This window comes from Nansenia antarctica (assembly GCF_963989245.1).
Source record: "Nansenia antarctica genome assembly, chromosome: 4".
NCBI lineage: Eukaryota > Metazoa > Chordata > Actinopteri > Argentiniformes > Microstomatidae > Nansenia > Nansenia antarctica.
Genome location: NC_137689.1, coordinates 63,124,008 through 63,145,355, shown reverse-complemented (window position 1 = coordinate 63,145,355; position 21,348 = coordinate 63,124,008). Strand labels below are relative to the sequence as shown.

General features: G+C 43.7%; 3 protein-coding genes across 3 annotated transcripts in view; all 3 read right to left on the bottom strand.

The window, feature by feature from the left end:
- Window positions 1–3,732: 3,732 nt before the first annotated feature.
- On the bottom strand, window positions 3,733–5,427 carry lyz (lysozyme). The gene is made up of 4 exons (XM_080528548.1): window positions 5,182–5,427; window positions 4,627–4,788; window positions 4,174–4,252; window positions 3,733–3,905 (listed from the first exon to the last, which is right to left on the bottom strand). Exons 1-4 carry the CDS (start codon window positions 5,306–5,308, stop codon window positions 3,839–3,841), a joined length of 435 nt encoding a protein of 144 aa, XP_080384674.1. The 5' UTR covers window positions 5,309–5,427; the 3' UTR covers window positions 3,733–3,838.
- Window positions 5,428–10,663: 5,236 nt separating this feature from the next.
- On the bottom strand, window positions 10,664–14,194 carry macir (macrophage immunometabolism regulator). The gene is made up of 2 exons (XM_080528530.1): window positions 14,173–14,194; window positions 10,664–11,536 (listed from the first exon to the last, which is right to left on the bottom strand). Exon 2 carries the CDS (start codon window positions 11,527–11,529, stop codon window positions 10,813–10,815), a length of 717 nt encoding a protein of 238 aa, XP_080384656.1. The 5' UTR covers window positions 11,530–11,536; window positions 14,173–14,194; the 3' UTR covers window positions 10,664–10,812.
- A 584-nt stretch (window positions 14,195–14,778) lies between these two features.
- The window catches only part of ppip5k2 (diphosphoinositol pentakisphosphate kinase 2), a 34,628-nt gene continuing 28,058 nt past the window's right edge, over window positions 14,779–21,348 (bottom strand). Inside the window, exons 26-29 of the mRNA XM_080529763.1 lie at window positions 20,213–20,332; window positions 16,791–16,934; window positions 16,607–16,702; window positions 14,779–16,421 (exon numbers count right to left, since the gene is read on the bottom strand). Of these exons, the coding sequence (XP_080385889.1) occupies window positions 15,700–16,421; window positions 16,607–16,702; window positions 16,791–16,934; window positions 20,213–20,332 (1,082 nt within the window). The 3' untranslated portion in view covers window positions 14,779–15,699. The remainder of the gene's footprint in view (window positions 16,422–16,606; window positions 16,703–16,790; window positions 16,935–20,212; window positions 20,333–21,348) is intronic.

Genomic DNA, 21,348 nt, shown 5'->3' with positions numbered 1-21,348 from the left:
ACACTACTGCATCCTGAAGGATGGCTGTCTCTACTTCTACGGTGGCATACGCTCCACTCACGCTCTGGGTAGGTTGTATTACCGCATGCCTGATACTATGGTCTTACTTTACTTAAGGCTGGTTTCCTAGACCTCGATTAAGCCTAGAACTAGACTAGAGGGCTTCCCCCAATGAAGAGTTTCCATTTAGTCCAGGATTAGGCTAATCTGTGTCCGGGAAGTGTATAGACTTTCTTTTTGTCTCTGGTGGTCATATCAATACAATAAATGAAACATGAATGCTAGAGATCATGAGCTATTAGATTGATTAATCTACAGCTTGACTTCAGTCATGAAACATTGGGAAATAAGAGATATTTAATCTAAATACATTAGCTTATTTTCTACTCTCTGCATGTCACCTTTTGTGTCGGTTACATTCACTACTTATGAACTCCCTATTATAAACCACTGGGTCACACTTTATTAGGATGGTCCCCTATAGATTATCTACAGCAGCTCAAACCTTCAACATACTATCAACTACCATTCTGTTGATATGCAACAGCTTTCTAGGATTAGGGTTAAGGTTAGGTTCAGGGTTAGAGTAGGAGTTAGGGTAAGGGTTAAGGTGACCCTAGGGACGGCTGTCGCAAGGTCGGCAGCTCGCAGCGATTTGAATCCTGGCTGGCCATGTGTCGACGTGTCCTTGAGCGAGGCACTGAACCCCTAATTCAGGGATGTCAAACTAATTTTAGCTCAGGGGCCAGTGCCACATGGAGGAAAATCTATCTCAAGTGGGCCGGAACGGTAAAATCATGGCATAATAACTTAACCTCATTTGTCATTTCCACATATTAATCCTGTGCTAACTCAACAAACCATACAAACTGAGGTAGAAACTATTCAAGAGGGTTGAGTTACTCCCGGCCTTGTAGGCTACACTATTTATTGATAGAAAAATAATGATTAGATATGTGTCATGGTGTTCTAATGCTTTGGTCCGCATATCGGGATCTGATGTCATGCTCAGACTTTTCGAACATTTTTTAAATACAATTTCCGCGTTGTTGAAAATCAATGACACATTCACTAGTCAACTAACACAGCTTGTTTTGTGAGCCTGCTAACAATGTAAAGTAGTGTTCTAGTTAACTAGGTAGCAGTGCGCATTACTCACCCAATCCATTGTGTTGCGGTATTTTGGCTTGACTAGCGAGTTTGTGTTGTGATTCTCAACGACGTCAAAACGTAGTTCCGTGTTTCAAAAGACACAAACATTTTGATTGGTTGCCAACATGAGGACCAAAGCATTTGACAGGGACATTTTGGGGCAATGACTCTGGGTGCCAAAGCACGTAATGGTGACAAGCTAGCTCCGACTACCTGTGCCTACTTCCTCAGCCCCGCTTGCTTAACAGAAGTGCGACATCTAGTGGACACATTTAGAACAGCAGTGTCTTTCTTTGAAAAATTGCATCTCCCCCGCATCTCATTTTTATGCTTTGCAAAATCATCTCATGGGCCGGATTAAACTCGCTCACCGGCCTGATCCGGCCCGCGGGCCGGACGTTTGACAATCCTGCCCTAATTGCTTCAATGGCTCTGACCCCTTGCCCTAGAGCATAAATACATTTCGTTGTACTCTGTGCAATGACAAAGCTTGAATCCCTTTCCATTAAGGTTAGGAAAATGGGGTTATGTTTTGGGTTTAAGTTTAGGGTTTGGATAAAGGTTGAGGTTAGGGTTAAGGCTATGGTTGGGTTTAAACGTTGAAATGTTGTTGACAGTTAGTTGAACATCTACTGAACATCTAAAAAACACCTATTCGGGACTATCCAAATCACATGTTACCAACCGCTACAGGTGGGATCTATCTCCATGGCTACACGGTGAGGGAACAGGTTCTTGGATCCAAGAAGTCGGCCATCGAACTGAAACCCCCGTCTGACGAGTTCAAAACCTTCTATCTGGCTGCTGAGAACTCCACTGAGAACCAACGGTGAGGCCTCACCTCGCTAACAGAACGTAGAAATGACTGACATTGTAGGGATTTGGGAGTGAATGAAGGCAGAGGTTTGGTCGAGTGGTTAGTGCTGTCAATGCTACACTACACCTTTATGTCCCAGGAATTTCTCCCGTCACTTTCTCTCCTACAGTATTTCCGCTTCATCTTTCAGTCTCCCTCTTGCTTTCTGTCTATAATGTCTATTGTACAGCTGTGTGTTCATGGAAGTGTCTCTGTATTAAGTTCATGATTCTATTGATTCTGTCTGATTCTCCAGGTGGATCTTGGCTATCAAGTCCTCTATAAACAAATGGCTGCCTCTCCATCAGGCCATAAAGGACTACATGAACCGTCCCCCAGAGGAGACCAAGATGTGAGATTACTAGACAGACTAGACCTCCAGACACCAGGATGTGAGACTCATGGACAGACTAGACCTCCAGAGACCAGGATGTGAGACTCATGGACATACTAGACCTTCAGAGACCAGGATGTGAGACTCATGGACAGACTAGACCTCCAGAGACCAGGATGTGAGACTCATGGACAGACTAGACCTCCAGAGACCAGGATGTGAGACTCATGGACAGACTAGACCTCCAGAGACCAGGATGTGAGACTCATGGACAGACTAGACCTCCAGAGACCAGGATGTGAGACTCATGGACAGACTAGACCTCCAGAGACCAGGATGTGAGACTCATGGACAGACTAGACCTCCAGAGACCAGGATGTGAGACTCGTGGACAGACTAGACCTCCAGAGACCAGGATGTGAGACTCGCAGCTCTGTAGACTCATGGGCCATGAATCAATGACTGTTTTAAAGAGACTGCCCTATGGGCGTCCTCTTTTTCCAACCCAGAGGCTCCTCTCTACAGGGGTTTGGTTTGGACACATAAAGCACGTAGATTAGGATGGGTTTGGTTGTATTAGCGTTACTGTACCAGGTGGAGATGACAAGCACCTGCTTGTCTGACCTGCTGAGGTACTGTTTCCACCTCCGTCAACAAAAACAATCCTGACATCAGGAGCCGGCACCTCAGAACTAGCTGGTTATAAAGCGTGTATGTTCAGTAACGTTCATTGCACTGATTAACCAGAGTATTCTGGTTTACACTGCTCTGTCACTGAACAGCATCATTTGAGTATAAAAATGCACTTTCTTATAGCTGTTTATTTGTGTTTATTTATTTTGCTTGTCTTTGATACAATAATTTAATTGTAATCGACATTGAATGTTATAATAGAATGGGTTGGCAAATGCTCTTTTAAGTGTTTTTGTAGATGGCTCTTTCACAGTAATCTGCTTTTAGAATGCAACCGCTGCTATTTTCACTCTTTTATACACGTTGTTCAAATTGTTTGGGGTAGCCTGCGTTTGTACTGTACAGTATGCTTTACAACAATGTGGAATCATCTGCAGGAGGTGAATGGCTGCTACTATACGTGTTGGTTATTTGCTTTTTGATACTGTAAGCTTTCTTACTCTGCAATGCAGAAGTCCCTGTATGAAGATGTTGGCCTAACAATAAACTTGACTATTCAATCTGGATGTGTCTCCGTTAACTGATATTGCTCATCAAACTTTGCACACAAACAATCATATTAACTGGTAAACTAAAGTAGCAACAAACACAAATTCCACATATTAATCTTTAATTAATCTTTAATGCCTTATGCAGTGTTTACTGATTGAAGTGAAAGGAAAACAAGTTTGTTTGTATGACATACATCTGAGGCAAGAAAAAAACGTGTGTTTGATACCATTCCTCATTCCAGTCATTCTATTACAATGAGCCTGTCCTCTACTGCCACCAGCCTCCCCTGGTCAGGATGTCACTCTGTCACTCTACAGGCCACAGCCTGCCACGTAGGACCTCAGGTCCTGGTACTGACAGTGAAGACGCCACCCCACCCTACAACACACACACACACGCATGCATGCATGCGCACGTACGTACATGCACACACACACACACACACACACACACGCACACACAGATGATGTTAGTTCATGATTTCATACCAGAGAACAGAATATAACGTGTATACTTTTTTTAATGCAATGCCAATGTTGAGGAACCTAAGCCAAATTATTTTACTGTTGTGTACTTGTGCATTGGAATGTAAAAGCTGATTCTGATATTTTTACTGTCAGAGGACTCTCTGAGAAAAGACACATACCAGGCTGCGATGCCGTTGGGGTCCTGAACCACTCGCTTGGCACAGCGGATAGCCGTCTGAATGTTGTCAGTCAACAGCTCTGTCAGAGGAAGAGGAAGGGAAACTCTTAGTGAAAGAACTGTCAGGAAGATAAGGAAGAACCAAGCAACTACAGATACAGTAGCATTTAAGCTTCTATATACAGGACTCAATTGCAGAGGTTTGTAAATTCAAGTGTTACAGTAACTGTTAATTAGAATTTTTGGTAATAGTTTCAGATGATCAGAATTCACAATTGTGTTAACATGTGAAAAAAATCTGTCCAAATAATAGATAGGGTAATGACAGGGTAAATACTTTCCCTGAAAAGCTACTGCCCCTTGTATAACTCCAGTCCAGCCCAACATTCTGAGCCCCCCAGCCCCCCCTGTCCCCCCCTCTGACCCGCCCTGTCCCTCCCCACCCTGTACTGACCGCTACAGCGGATGCCACAAACGTTCTGGGCTTGGGGGGTTTTGCCGTCATCACACCAGTAGCGACTGTTGATCTGGAAGATTCCGTAGTCGGTGGAGCCGTCTGTGTTGCGGTTGGTGGCCCTGGTGTTGTAGTCAGACTCCCACTTAGACAGGCACACCCCTGGGGACACAACAGGACAGGTAGTCAGAGAGTTCATGTTGGCATTCATTAAAAAAGAAACATCTTTAAATTGAAAAAATAGAAACACTAGTTTAGTTGTAAAATGTTAGCTACTGAAAGGTGAGATGTTGTTACATACATACACATACACGGACACACACACATACACACACACACACACACACACACTGTTGCACACACAAACACACACACACACACACACACACACACACACACACACACACACACACACACACACACATTAGAGTAGAGGTACATTCAAGTGCTTCTAATGGGGATCTAATGGGGAATAAAATCAAATCAAATCAAACACACACACACACACACACACACACACACACACACACACACACATATCTATAGACCACTCACAGTTTGGCAGGGCGTACCCGCGGTACCCATCCAGCCCAGAAGCCTTCAGCTCCCTGGCCAGTTCACAGCGCTCGTACACCTTGGCACTGGCCACCGCCACCAGCATGAGGAACACCACAGCTCTCATCTCTGGATGACTGGTCTGGGTGCCTGGTCTGGATGACTGGTCTGGATCACTGGTCTGGGTGCCTGGTCTGGATGACTGGTCTGGATCACTGGTCTGGGTGCCTGGTCTGGATGACTGGTCTGGATCACTGGTCTGGGTGCCTGGTCTGGAGGAGACGTGTGTCTACCCTCCATCGGAACGTCTCTTATAAAGGCTCTGTGTATGAAACAGAAACTTTCAACATCTGTTGACACACTGCAGAACAATTGTCAGAACAATACCAGGCAACTTCTCCAAATACAGTTTACCGGAATTTCAGTTCCACGCAGTAGCCTAGATACAGTACTGTATCACTTCTGCTTCAGTAGAACTGTATTTGAAAAGGAACAAGTCTATTTGGATTTCAATAGTGTATACATGTTTATGTTAAGTTATGATAAACAGCAAAAAAAAACTGCCATCACAGGCATTTACAGTATACCTTATTTATGTCAATGTTAGAATTCTAACAGCAATGTCTTTGTGCGTGGTTTGGTATGTCACATCCCTAGTATTGTTTTGTGTGTGTGTGTGTGTGTGTGTGTGTGTGCGTTTATCTATTGTACACTGTATTGAGATCATGTGTAAAAACCTACGTAAATAAACCTGAAACTTTAAGCGTGTATCACCATAGCCTGGGAAATAAACTTTTGGAAGTAGCAGAGTGTTGGACTCTCTCTATCTTTAATCTAGACTTTTTCCTTTATTCTGCACCACGACCTTGCCTTAAGATGTTGAGTGTGCACCTTCACTCTTGCCAATGCACATGCACATGTGCACACTCAGCTTAACACTGACACATCAAACAGTATTTTGAGATTTGTAATGATTCATCTTGAATAAAAAAAGGTGTACAGCACACCTGAGGTAAAGTCTCAGGTAACCAACAGGTGTGTAGGGAACAAATCAACCTTGAAATTGCATAAAAATTAAGATCAGGAGGTAAATAATGAGCAATGCTGTGTCAGACAGTGTCTTATCATGGGATCGCCTGTATCAGGTGATTGGTCTGGTAAACAACCAGTTTCAGTTTGATTCAGGGGTGGCTGGTGGAAGTAGAAATCAGAGAGGACAGGCTCATTGTAATGCATGGAACGGAATCAGGAATGGCATCAAATATGTGTTCTTGATACCATTTCTCATTCCATCCCATGCATTACTATGAGCCCGTCCACAGATTTCTACCTCCACCAGCCTCCCCTGCTGATCATACATACTGTGTAGTTCTCCTTTCCTCACATGGCTGGGATCTTTTACTCTTTCCTAATACCTTAAAACAGTGACTATTAGCAATGGCAACAGTTACTGCAACCCAGCAACCCAACCCAACACACTCCAGATCCACTGCATAACAGCCACGCATTCTAATTAATGTGAGTGAAGATGGTTGTTGCTAAATCCTAATGTGCATAAAACTTCAATTACATTTATCTATCCACTAGTATACCTCTAGGACTTAGGGTTAGGGTTACGCAACTAACCAACCATCACACAATCAAATGCAGCCCAACTGTCTTCCTCTAGTGGGGATCCTAAGATGGGGAGAATAACCAACTGTTTCAGAAGTGGAAAGTAATCTGTAGTTAAACCCAGGGGAGGCTGGAATCAAAGGACAGACTCATTGTAATGGATGGAATGGAATCAGGAATGGTATCAGGCAAACACATCAGACTGCTGCAGCCCTCACAGACACCTAGACCTAGAGATATGTCGACATATGAAGCTATTACATAAACCTGGAGAGAGCCTTCTTATAAAACATTTAACTGAACAAACTCTTAATCTGCCACGTCAAATAAGAAGAAAGGATAAAAACTATAGAACACTACACACCACACTAAACACTACACCAAACACTAAACACTACACCACATAACACACTACATTGTCATGGGTCCAATGTATTTGGAAACAATTTCTAACACATTGGGTTAATCAAGAAACAAATACACAATTCATAGCATACTGTTTTAATAACAATGTCAAGTGAAATATAATAAAACTTAGTCAGTCGCACTGCAGGGCATAAATAGACACGTAGTAGAAAAAACAATACAGAAGCTTCAAAGCTGTGAAACTATAGTCTACAAGCTGCTATGAATAGATAAGTTCAAATTCAATGACAATTATTGTACAAATAAAAGTTCAACATAAGCCTATGAACATAGCTAGGGGTCAAAATTCAACATAAGCCTACAGTATGAGCATCGCTAGGGGGCAAGGATCAAAATAAGCCTATGAGCTCTACGTAGGGGTCAGAGCAACGGACATGGAACCTGTGATGCCAGTTCCTTCATGGTTCATGTGATGTCATGCCAGGGCAGGGAGAACCATTTCAACCCATATCCTTCATACAATAACAACATGATCCTTGAATGGGAACCGTTCAGACCCAGATTACTGTCAATCACGTTCAGAAAGGTGACTCGTTTTCAATAGAGAATCTCCATTAAATGTCTACTGCAGGAGTAGAGTAGGCTTCATTTGTACTTATCAGATGGATGCTGTGCATTACTGTAAATAATTTGGCAGTTTTACAAAAATAGATTATTGACCAATTGTAAGGTATATTAAAACGTGTGAATTTTCTTTCCCCAAATTGCAATTGTCCTTTATTTCCAACAAATACCTCAGCATTTACGTGGAGAGTAGTGGAGCTGAGCAGTGTTCAGGTAAAAACTCTTAAATCAAGACCAAGAGAGAGTCTGACTTCCACCGTAATTCTAAACATCGCAACTAAAAGTCACCGAAACATCACCTCAAACACACCTGTGAGCAAACCGCTTATGAACATCAATACAGTTTATATTTTACCAGAGAACATTTCCAAGTGTTTGGTGAAAATACATCCTTACTGTACATACAGGTTATATTGTTGTTATATGGACATTTAGTCAAAAGCAAATGACTGCTTTTGAGGTTTGTGCCCTTGACAACGCTACACATGACTGTCGATAGATGTTACAGTGCGGTTAAGGTGCCTTTTAGTGTCCATTTATATATTTCATGTACAAATCGTCAAGGTGAAATATACTGATGTTAAAATCACATACAAGTCTTTCCAGGACGTCAGATAGATAGGGTACAACAAGTACGAATCAAAACACAGCGAAAGGAAATAACAGAAACAGAATATAATCATGTTGAATAAAGATGTACTGTCCAGGACACGTGTTCCTAAATTAAGGTAAAAATTAATCCATCTCTGCTAACTCAGTGACAGGAGACCCAGACCCTACGCAGGTCATCTCGGACCCCACAAGCTCAGGTGAGTCTGGAGCGTAATGTGGAACCCCAACAGACAGTGGCAGGGGAGAACGGCTACAGTCAAGTTCCTGGTTTTGAATAGAATTTATCCTATGATACTGTTGGGAGGATAGAACTTATTCTTGTCATGTGATACAAAGCTTAGAATGGAATAGACGAGAGAGATGAGACAGAGCATAATAACATAATACAGTTATTGACTTCATAATACTGTCTTAAGACATGTAATACCACCTGCTATAACATTCCACCTGCTTTAACATGCCATAACAGTTTGAGGGTAGAATTGTTAGTGGAAACTGAGTTGTTAGTGACAACTGGCATAACCTTGTTATGATAAAATGATACATCTTCAAAGGTCATCAAAAATTCATACCAATTCATACTGTAAGTCAGTAAGGGTAAATTGTCATTCACAGATGTTGTTAATATCATGCTGTTATGTTGTGCAAACAACATTGTTCCAACGGTGTTACAGTTGTTTAGGGCTAGTTCAAGTAAGGTGATTCCTAAGATTACTCCTCAAACTCTCATATTGATTGTCAATTGTCCAATGCATCCCAGAATAGATCTTATTAGAAATAAGTGAAAATGATGTCATCAAGTTTTCCCAGGACACCCATAATATCATCCTTTGGTTTCCATAGTGATGGGTGTGTGAAGGGAGTGGCTAAAACCGAACAGTGTCCTGAAGAGATCAGCGTGACAGGTAGACGCAGCTATAATACACAGCGGGGGAGGGGGACTTCCTGCTTACAGAAATCAACATAAATATCAACATTAACACGCACTGTCATATCTGCCCCTTTTCAAGGTGTGTGTCTCTCAAGGGAAGGCACGAATTGGAGAGAGACAATAATAACAGTCTAAGTAGATTTGAATAGTGTAGTTGTTTCCTGTATGTGTGTAAGCAGGGAGCTGTCCCACTGTGTAGGGCGATGTAATCTCACTGAGTCTACCTTTAATAAGCTTAAAACTAGAATGTTGTCTCTTCTGTTAAGAACATGGAAATGTTTCAGAATCAGAATGATGGACATGACTGAAACGTCTTTGAAGAGAACCCTGGGGAACCCTGCCTCCTCCCTCCCCTTCATCATCCTTTTTCAGCATTCATCTTTACCGGTAAATATGGTGGGAGTGGGAGGGGGGAAGGGAAGGGAGGAACGGGGGAGTTAACGCTCTATAGAAGCTGATCTCACCTCGGGTACTCCCACGATAAGCCTCTTTCTCCCGCCAATCCTCTCAAAGGACTCGTTTTAGATAACCTCTTGATTGTGTAACAGTCAGGCAGAGGTTTACATGCTGTACAGTAAAACCCACACCCCTCCCAGCCACAGACAAGAGCTAAATAGCACTGGGTACTGTAGGTCAGTGAGCTAAAAGACAGATAGGTGAGACAGAGAGTACTTTACATCCAGTTATGCTAGGGGGGCTAATGCTAATGGCTAATGTATGTTATTATGGTTCTAAGCGTAGGTGTGTGCTGTACCTGTAGTGCCTGTAGTGTACTGTCTATAGGATGCTAGGAGGGGAGAAACGTCACATGTGCTAACAGTGCAATCAAATGCAGAAAAGAACTGGCACCTTTTCTGCAGTAGAGGCATTGGTAACATCCATTACCTTTGTTAAAAAGGGCCACAGACACACATACAGGCGCACACACATTGCCACACGCACACACAGACAGTACATACACACACACACGCGCACACACACACACACACACACACACACACACAGTACAATACATACACACACACACACACACACACTCACACACTCTCACACACTCTCTCACACACACACACACACACACACACACACCATCACACAACATCGTCAATAAATAAGCGTACCAGTTATTGCTAATCCTGACGAACTTCACATTTTGTATCTAAATAACTCCCTTACAGTGTACACACTTATTAATTTGACCATTTTTGTTCATTGTTTTTTTTTCTTCTTTTTTAATGCTGTTTATATGTCAGCGAGTGCAGATCTCGAGAGAGAGAGACGCTTGTAGTCATTCACCCTCGCTGGAGAAAAGAACGAGATGAGTGGGCCTGGCGGGATCCTTCTTAAAGACCCGTCTCTGATCTGAGGTGGGAGAGACGCACCGCCACAAATAGCACCCATATCCCCTAGTGGATTGGATGGATGACGTCGTCATCAGAGAGACAGACAGACAGATGGGCCGGCCGGCGGGCGCTGGTGGTTCTTCATGTTTTGTTGCGTGTGAACAGACGTTCTCCCCGCAGGGTGAGGTGCTGGAGCTGGTACTGGAGCACCTCCGTGTCTGCGGGCTCTCTGACGCTCATCTTGTCCAGGTTGAGGTAGTCCAGGGACTTGGACTGGGCCCTCTTCCCTTTGAGCAGACAGAGAGGGAGGGGCCCGTGGTGGAGAGCCCTGCCGGTCCCCGCGCCCAGCCCCCCCCCGCCCCCCCCCTCACCCTGGGACAGGGACCTGAGGTAGGGGTCCCCCGAGCTGGGCATGCGTCTGCGTCTCCTCCCGTTGGCGGAGGGGATGTCGTAGGGCTGGTAGTAGCGCGTCTTGGCCTTGTAGATGCGCGAGGTGCGGTGGAGGCCCAGGTCCATGGGTCTGGGGCCGGGGCTGGGGACCAGGACGGGGCTGGGACTGGGCAGGGCCTCCAGGGTCTGGGGCGTGTCTGGGCCAGCGGACCACTTGGTGGCCAGTTTGAGCAGCTCTTCCCCGGTGGTGAAGCCCACCAGGTAGTTGGAGTTCATGTGGAGGATCTGGTAGCCTGAGACAGTACTTTTGTTGGGGGAGCAGGGGGTGCTGGCACAGCGGGGGCGCTCAGGGGTGTCGGGCCTCAGTGTGGTGGCGGGTGTCATGTCCTCAGCAGCAGCAGCAGCAGGTAGAACAGAGATGGGTGCCCTGGACACTCCACTGACATCCATTTCCATCTTTACTGACATGACCTGGCTAGAGAGAAACAGGGGGAGGGGAGGGAGAGAGAGAGAGAGAGAGAGAGAGAGAGAGAGAGAGAGAGAGAGAGAGAGAGAGAGAGAGAGAGAGAGAGAGAGGGAGAGAGACAGAGAGACATGCTTGAGTTACGATTGCTTGAATCTCTTGCTTGAAGGCCATAGTGTAGGCCTAAATTATGCTAAAGCTAACGCTAAACCCCCTTTGAGGCAAATCAAAATATGTTTGGTGGAGAGCAGTCCACTGAACATCAAACACACAACACCAGAGAAGCATTAGGCTAGGACAGGCCTTCAATGGCCTGCATGCTGTCCAGGAATGCAGGGACAACAACAAACAGTTGACAGATGACTGGAGGACTATTTATAGTCCCCCGAATGCTTAAAGCTCTACAAAGCCTATGCTAGCTGTACTTTCATTAGTTCCTCATCACATGCTGCATGTGAAGGCAAAAAACTACTGTTTTCATTTGTTCTAATCTGTTTTAAATGTTTCTGTGAAATCATGAGTTGAGAGAGCCTGGTCATAGTAGGCTACTCCAACGGGATACTGTAGTAAAAAATACGTCTAGTATTTCACTGACTATAAGGTGATAACGGAATGTCATCTTCATTTTCTAACATATGTAATTCCACCCATGCACATTACATATCACTACTAGGACAGGAAAGATCTGGACAGACACAATGTCTGAGCATCCTTTAGTTGAGGAGCCGAGGGCTATTAATCAACACCACCTCTCAGACTCTCACAGTAGTTCTACATCTAGATTTAGAGGCTAAAAATGGCTGCAATTGGTATGGTGCTATGGTGCATGATTGAGCATAATAAATAGGTCTCGAATAGCCTACATAGTTTCAAGTGTATCGTTACGTCACATTACACAAGTGTAAGAGAGTAAAATTATTAGGCTTTGGTTCCTGATATTGCAGCACAAGACAATAAGGCAATAGGCATAATTCAAGATAAAAAAATAAGTGACAATAGTACAGGACATAAGTGACATTTAAGACAAGATACAATTAGCAGTATCATATGCATGTTCAGTATGTATTTATCTATGTATGTACGTTTAGTATGTATTTATGTGCATTCAGTATGTATTTATGTATGTCTAAATGTACTGTATAGGCTAATTGTCTGTCTTTTATCATGAGCAACACTGAGTCAAGTTCCTAACAACTTTGGTTGGTAAAAGCAGTACAGTGTAGCCTACTGCATCTTGAATCTTGATTATGTTTGTCCAAGTGAACCGGTTAAACCTCCATTGACCAAGAAGTCACTGAGCTGACAGGTGACAGCCTATGATGAGCACGCACATGAATATTCATTAGCACCTCGCTACTGAATATTCACGATCGTTCCTGGAATTAGTCAGCAGTACCGTCTTAAATAAACAAAAAATAAATGTAAATGTAATTTGAAAAAGCATACTAATATATCATACAGATTATCATATTGTAACATAACTGGGATGAGGTTAACTGTTTACAATACAGTACTGTTCACTAACATGATCATCATTATATCATACTGTATATTCCTGAACAATTGTTTAAAACATTATTATAACTATGTAGTCCAGGAAATAAATAAAATAAGACAACCAAAATAGGCCTTTTAGACAGGATCTTTACTATACAGCTGACCAGGTGATAATGACAGGTAGCCTACTACAGTAGTTATTAATAATCTCACTAATGCACTAGGGGTCCAGGTCAATCAGTCCAACAGAACCACTGTTTACGGGTCCAGTTCAATCTGTCTAGACTCTAGAGGCCCGTCCTAAAAGAACCGCTGTGACGTCACGCTTAGCCTCCTGCCACCATGGCTGCACCCCTCTGGATCAATTATGGAATTCCAAAATCATGGCGGAGAGGGCAGAACAAATAGCTCTCGAGCAATTCGTGTACGCTCTTAAAGTATAGTCTATTAATGTAAAATGTAGTAGATTATTATTATTATTATTATTATTGTTTTTACATTTCTTATTCATTTGTGAAATATCCTATCCTTCATAGGCTAAATGAAAACAGATGTCGCGTCACACACCTGTCGTAGTTCCGATTTCCCAGGCTACAATCAACGCCACTACAGACACTAGAAGGACGAATACCATTTTTTTAAAGATTATTTTTTAGCCGTGCTAATAAACACACTATATGATAAGCTTTAATACAAACAAAAACAGAGGCTGTATTGAGGAAGATTCTCGCCAAAAAGCCGCCAGGCCGGTTCCATCCTGTTCTGCCTGCCTAGGGGACATCATGTCCACCCCACCACCACGGAATACCACGCTCAACACAGACATCCCGGACACACTCATTCTGTCATGTATCCTACATCTCCAACTAAAACATTGAAACTTGAAACATTCTAAATAATAATAATAATTATTATTACAATTCTAATTCTAATTCTATCTGGGTGGGAAGAGTGCAGCAGCAGGATGCAGCAGTGAGTCCACCATTCCAAGCCCCATCCTTTAATAACTGATGGCTACCGTCTGGTGGTGGTCCCGTTTATAGGCTACACAACAGTACACTAACACACCGTTTAGATATGATATCATTCTCGTTATATACGCCTAATGGTTTGGACAAACCCAGCGGAATAGATTCCCAAAGATAACAGACCTGTGTGACAGCTGAGCCTCTCCTCTCCTCTCCGGATCTGATGTGACGCTGCGACTGGCCGCTCCGCTTCCGACTCTCATCACGTGACACGCTGTGACGTCACACGGGCATGGCCGTCCATAGCAGCGTAGGGCTCAATGATCTACCGTTATCTTAGCTAGAGGGAATGATCATGCGTGTGTGTATGTGGTGCACCGTGAATGTTAGGTACAGGGAGAAAGATACTGGAGCAGACGGAAAGCCCCGATGTTATCTAACGTTTCTCTGATCCCCCTCAAGACTCCCGTGTCATTGTTGACATCCTGTACTGTAGGGAAGTCCTTAAAATAGAGGAGACCGGAAACTTCCCTCCTCCAGCTCCTCCATCCCTCCTCCTCCTCCTCAACTGCACAGCTACTAATAAACCTTGAATCCTCCTCCTTCTCCATCCCTCCTCCTCATCAGCACAGCTGCTAACAAACCTATACAGCTCAAGTCATTATATCAGGGAACCTTATGGCAGACAACACTATTGCACTGTAGTTGTCATTTATTGCACAGGGAAATGACACTCAGACAACAACACCTTTCTGGAAGTTTATTATGAATATATACAACAATCATGTTTGTTTACAATGTCATAAAGAGAGAGATGAACAATTGTCGTTACAGTACTCATAAGGCAGACTTCCTTTTCCAGTTTCATCACGTTCAATCAGAAGAGTAGCATTGAAAATATAGATGAAAAACATGTCATCATCATGTACATTATGTATATCTTCTACAGAAGCATGTACATTTTCATCTTACCCATTAAAAACATACATACAACATATCTTAAGTTGGACCTTGAGATTTCAGTTCAAGATGAGCAAGTTCGTCTCAGTTGTGGAATTCTCTGTTAAAGAGATGTAGACGGTTCGCTTGACTCCAGACCTGTAGGTGGTTTAGCTACCAACACCTACAGTATGACTATCAATATGTCTCTGTCTACATTGTACAGTAACTCCTACACATAGGGATGGCCACTGTGGGTGGATGAGGCTAGCTAGGCGTACAGGAGTGGGCTATACACATCCACTACAGGTCTGGAGTCAGGCAAAGTGGCAGCAGGAGAACAACATACACTTCAGTTCTATAGGACGCATGTACAACTGCTTTAACATTGGACATTCAGATATACAACACGCTAGGTAGCAACAGGTGACTGAAACAGGAACGGATCGAACGGTAACACAATGGAAACACAGTCACAGATCAACATTGCATGTCTTTAGTTTACAGCACGCACTGTGCAACAGTGAAACATGAAACCATGTAACTCCGTAAAGATGGCCAATGTCTCAGAACGGCTTAAAGAGAGTGTAACTGACAAACTAACTATGTAACTAACGGTGCGTGTAACAAATACCTATAGAGTCTAGTCTAAACTTAAGATTACATGTATAGTTCTCCTCGTAACAGAAGTCCCACGTGTGGTTGTATCGTAACTTTGACCTACTAGATGTGTAACAATTCCAACTGCTTTGACGTTGAAGTGAACGGATATTATTTGGAACTTTCTTTGGCATCTTTCTGGTGGCTGGTGGTGAGAGAGACCACTCCCTTTCCTGTCGAGCCTTCAGGGCTGAGGCCGGGGTGCACCGTGCCTGGTGGGGAAACCGTCTTGGACTCTGTGTCTTTGGGGGGGACATGGGATGGGACTTGTGGGCGGATTTTAGCACTGTGTATGTCCTGGGTTGAAGTCTGTAGCGCAACTTTGCCACTAGGGGTTTCTTGAGTCATGGAGGGTGCTTGTGATTGCGGGGGTATTTTACAAGTCACAGTATCTTGCATGTGGTGGCTTAGTGACAAAGCACCGCTGGGGGCATCTTGGGCAGGGTGGAGTTGTGGTGGGACTTGACCACTCAGAGTATCCGGTGGCACTTCCGGGCCAGTTTGGGGATCAGGCTGTGAGGTCATCAGCCTGGGACTTGTGTCTCCCGACCTATCAGGGGTTGAGAAACAGGTGAGAGGGTGGGCAGTGTGCTCCAGGGAGACTGAACCCCCTGGTGACGTGAGGGTGAACCCAGGAGCTAGTCTAGCTGTGGCAGGTACTGAGGGAGACCGCTGAGCCTGGGTGGAGGGCTCTAGGGCCGCTTGGCTCTCTGTGCTGGAGAGTTGAAGTTGAAGAGGCTGCTGTGCCTCTGCCTTGTCCCTCGCTGCCCCTTGTGTGACAGGGTCAGCTGGGCTGCTGGACCGGGGGACCCTGGAGGGGGACGCACCACTCACTGTGAGGGAGAGAGAGAAGGGGTAGAATGAGTCATACATTAATAACGTGTTCTGTCCTTTGACGCTTATATGTGACTATAAGCAGCAAGTCATCTTCCATTGTTGTTCTTATGTTGAATGGGAGTCATGGCCAACTGAATTTGTAGAAGTTGATTGTGTTATTTATCAAACTGAAGTGTCTTACCACTAGCAGCCTTCTCCAGGGTCCTCTTGCTCTGTGTGAAAGGACAGGGCAGGACCCTCGCTGGAGTGTATGTGTTCAAGGGAGTTTTCTTCCCAGCTGTTGAACACAAAGGAGTCAATGAGACGTCAGCATAGACAACAACTTACACGCACGCACATACAAAAAAACACACACACACACACACCTGGGTTGGAGGCGGAGATGTCCAGCATTGACTCGTGGGACTTAGCGATGGAGGCGAGGAAGTCGTCGATCTGTTTGAGAGAGAGGGAGTTGTGCAGCGTCTCCAGGGGGCAGATGGACGGGACCATGGAGTACAGCTCAAACCCTGGGGGGAGGGGGGACACCTCCATATGATCAGACCACTACATACTGACAACGCTACATAACCACACCTGGGTAAAATACTACACTACATACCAGACCTGGGTCAAATACATGTGGAAAATACTTTGTTACAATCGAGCTGCACTTCATTTAGTTTGCCGGGCACAGTGGAACCAATAGAACGGTTCCAAATGTGGAACTCCAAACAAAATCAAGCACACCTCGAACACTTTAGAGTATTTGTACCAATATCTGACTGAGGTCTAACTACACATTCTCCATGAGTCACTAATCATTCATGAGAGTGAGCGACATCGCATCAGGGAATGAAATCGGCATACAGACTCATGACGCTTCCATTATCTTAGAGATGACAGCAAACAAAACAAAACCAAACTAAAAGGATAATAAACATCAGATTGAGGTGGTGGAGGTTTGCAGTGTGGAAGCCTCAGGGCCAAAAAACATCAACTACATCCCAATGAAGCACTCGCTACCTGCTGTACAGGACCACAAACTGATTCAGCCAGGATGAGGAAAAAAAGAAAGAAAACGTAAAAATGAATGTTTAGGCTACTTACCAGAGTAGCCGTTACGAGTTGGTTGGGTTATCTATATTTGTCCCCAACTAACAGGATCATACAAGTTAATAAAGGGAATCTTGAGTGGCCTAACACCAGAACTTAGGTTAGAGGGGAAGATCCATTGTCCATAGTGAGGGTCTTGTCTAAGACACATAGTGACGGTGAAGCTTTAAATATATGATAGTAATTGAACTGTCACAGATCATGAACCTTCATGAACCTTAGACTGACAGATATGTTCTGTTGTGTAGTCCTGTGGTCTAATTGACACTTCTCAATAAGCGTTACTGATAGGTAAGTGTGTTCTGGGGACTAAAGTAAGTAAAAGCAAGAGTAAGAGTAAAGCTGACAGCTACTCAGGCCGTTCCACAGGCAGAGGGTCTGAGGAGAGGTGGTAGAACGTGGGGACAAGCGCTGGTGGTCGAGGGGGCTGAAGACGTGGAGGACTGAGAAGTGAGAAAGATAAAGGAAGCTGGACTCTACACAACAGAAATCTACATGAAATTAAAACACCAAACAACATTCAGACAAGAGGAGTATATAAATGGGTAAATTAAACAGAATCCACACTTACCACAGAACATACCGGAAAACACTGACCCATTTAGAAAAGCAGTTTAAAAACAAACAAACAAACAAACAAAAATATGATATCTCAAAATTAACAGTACTGAAAGAGTCTTATGTTTGTTTATGTACATTAACTACGGTACATATTAGAATGATTATCATTCAAACCACCGAGATAAATTGCAATGGCAGATCAAAACTGCAATACATATTATGGCCTAATTGTACACTGTCTTAGCAATATTACTACTAGGTTACTAACTACAGCATCATAAAAATATAAAATAGAGCACCATTGAAAGGAAACAGAAAAGCGATGGGGGAAAACTACCTAGTCACAATAACCTGTATTCAGGCCTTGGTCCTAAACTGTGTGTAGCCAATAGTATGTCTAAGAAGGAAGGGACATAAGAAGCACATGGTCTGAGGGTTGGATGAGCATTCAGACGGTCCCAACCGTCATGGTGACATTCCTCATTCCTGGTGCTGATGGGGAGGGGGGGGGGGGGGGGGGGAACACGGGGAAGGAGGGAGAGAAGAGGGGACGCTACCCAGACCAATATAAAAGGAGGGATGAAGCAAAAGGGAGTACCTCAATTGATGAGAGCAAACATACCATTGGTCGGGTGTCGCGCAAAAGAGATAGAAAACCGTTTAACAGCAGACCCACGCGTGGCCTCTGGGAAAGAGAAGAACAAGGTTTCCTCAACACGAACGACTGCTAGTAGCGGAACAAAAACAAGGGGGTTAGGAAGAAAGGCAAAGCGAAAAGCAAGTATTAGAAGAGAAAAAGGCATGCAGGGTTAGGAAGGGAGGGTGGGGAAAGGAGAGGAGTGTTTTGTTTTCAGTAGTGTTGTTAATAAAGTCGTTGTTGTTCAGATTCTCTCAGCCAGAGCCAGGGCAAGGAGGGTGGACACACAAAACAAGAAGGTTAATTGTTTGTTGCGGTTCATTTTCTGCTTTTGAGATAGTGGGATGGTTCCAGTTGGAATTGGAGGACAGAACAATAAAGGTCTATATAGGCTGTTGGACACCTATGCTGACCTTAGTACAGTGTTGGGCCTTCTACCAGAATCCCCTCCAAACCACATCCTCCATTATACTGTTGGTTCACTACCCGCCTTCCACCCATTATTCATTCATATCCATACACATAACTACCCTTAGTCCAGGGAAGGCTGGTGGAGCTAGAGATCAGAGGACAGGCTCATTCCTAATTCCATTCATTACAATGTTCCCGTCCAATGCTTCTGCCTCCACCAGCCTCCCCTGCCTACTGATATACATGATGCAGAGATGTCTACACTACGTCACAACATCAATGGGATCAGATCTATATGACCGAGAAAGTACATTCAAGGAATCATGGATTTGATGGGGTTATCAATAAAAAAACGAGGATCCTGATAAATGTACTTACCCTGAAGAAAAGACTATGTCTTTACACGGAAAGAAATCTTAATAATAATAATAATAATAATAATAATAATAATATCAACAGCTATGTAGACAAGAGGTATTCTGTGGTGGTTATTGTATCAAACGAAAACTGCACTTCGGATTGGGTGAGAGACCAATAACTGAAACTCATCAGATTCACTAAAACAACTGTCTCATGATTCAAAATACTTTTATATAACTGTGGAAACAACTAAAATGATTTAAAGTGTCGAATGATTTAAAAAGCCACAATGACTACAATGTTCATGATAAAATGCGTCAAGAACACTAAATGATGTACTACAAAGGATGGACTCACTAGGTATAGTAATAAGATCATTTCATCACATGAAAATGATGATATTACTAAATTAGTTTAGTTTCACTAACTGCATTTTTACCATAAAACACAACATTCTTTACCATCAACAACAGAAGTTGGGTGACTGGTTTCCTAACCATTATCTGATACCATGAACATGAAAAATGCAAGACAAAATGCGAGAGACCAAAACACAAGATGGGCCGCCTTACGATGAGTGTGACAGCATAATAGACAGATAGACTCATACTGTCTATTTCCTGATGAAATACACAGAGGAAACTCTAGGATTCCTTATCAACATAATAAACAGGGAGGGGTTGATCTTTCTCTTTGAAGATGTGTGTGCGTGTCTGCACATACCATCTAAGAAGCCAGAAGAGGTCAGCTTTTTACGGTGCGCGCGAGCATAATCTTGGAGGTTAGGAGCACTGGACGAACCCCCGAGCACCATGGTACTAAACAGGCCCGCGCAATGAGAGCCTGGGGGGGTTAGAACACACACAGACAGCCTCTGTCCCAACCGCAACACCAGCACACACTTAGATGGCAGTATGGTTATTGGGACACAGCCACATCAATTGTCTGTGTGTGTATGGGTCGTCACAAGAACCACACCACACACACACCATTGGAATGCATGCAACATGCATGGCTAGGAGATTGTTGCCACAGAAAGACTTGGTGCAGCCTCGTCAAAAGAGCCTTCACATAAGCACAGTAATGTCCCTCCGCAGGAGGATGGCCATGGGGGGAAGAGATGAGGTTCCTAACAACAGTTCCCTTTGCTGTTATCAAAACACTACATATCAGAACCTAGGCTGTCGGGCCAACACTGCACTACAGAACTGGCTATGAGCTGTCCTCTTCTCATAAGTGTTACACCTATACTAAAATCAGGGGAGGCTGGTGGAGGTAGAAATCGGAGGGCGGGCTCGTTGAAATGCATGGCATGGAATGAGGAGTGGTATCAAAGACATATGTTCCCTTCCATGCATTACAATCCACCAATGTCTGCTTCCACTAGCCTCCCCTGACTGACAGTCTGTGGTACTCTGTGGGTTTATTTACTAAAAACAGATTAAACCCATTCCATGGCGAGAAAGCACTATCCCTGGAGAATGGACTTCAATCTAGAACTAAGCTTAACTAATCTGTAGGAAACTAGAACAATAACTTATTATGTCATCTTCCCACTAATTCACAAGGCATGTACTCCGAGCCTGGAAGCAGACCCACTACAAGTCAACTACAATACTTACTCAAAAGTAATATGATACAAATTAAAAGACAATACAGATAACAAGGGAGTCAAACATGATGATTACAGGACACATTCCCTGAGGTAATAATGCCTTGTATAAAGTCAAAAATATAATGAAATATAAATATAATAAACAATGTTGCAGCTACAGTTGCAGTTATGCAGCTGACAGAAAAAAATAAGGTAACAGACTCAGATAAAAGATCCAAGGAGTTAAATGGTGTAGGATAGCCAT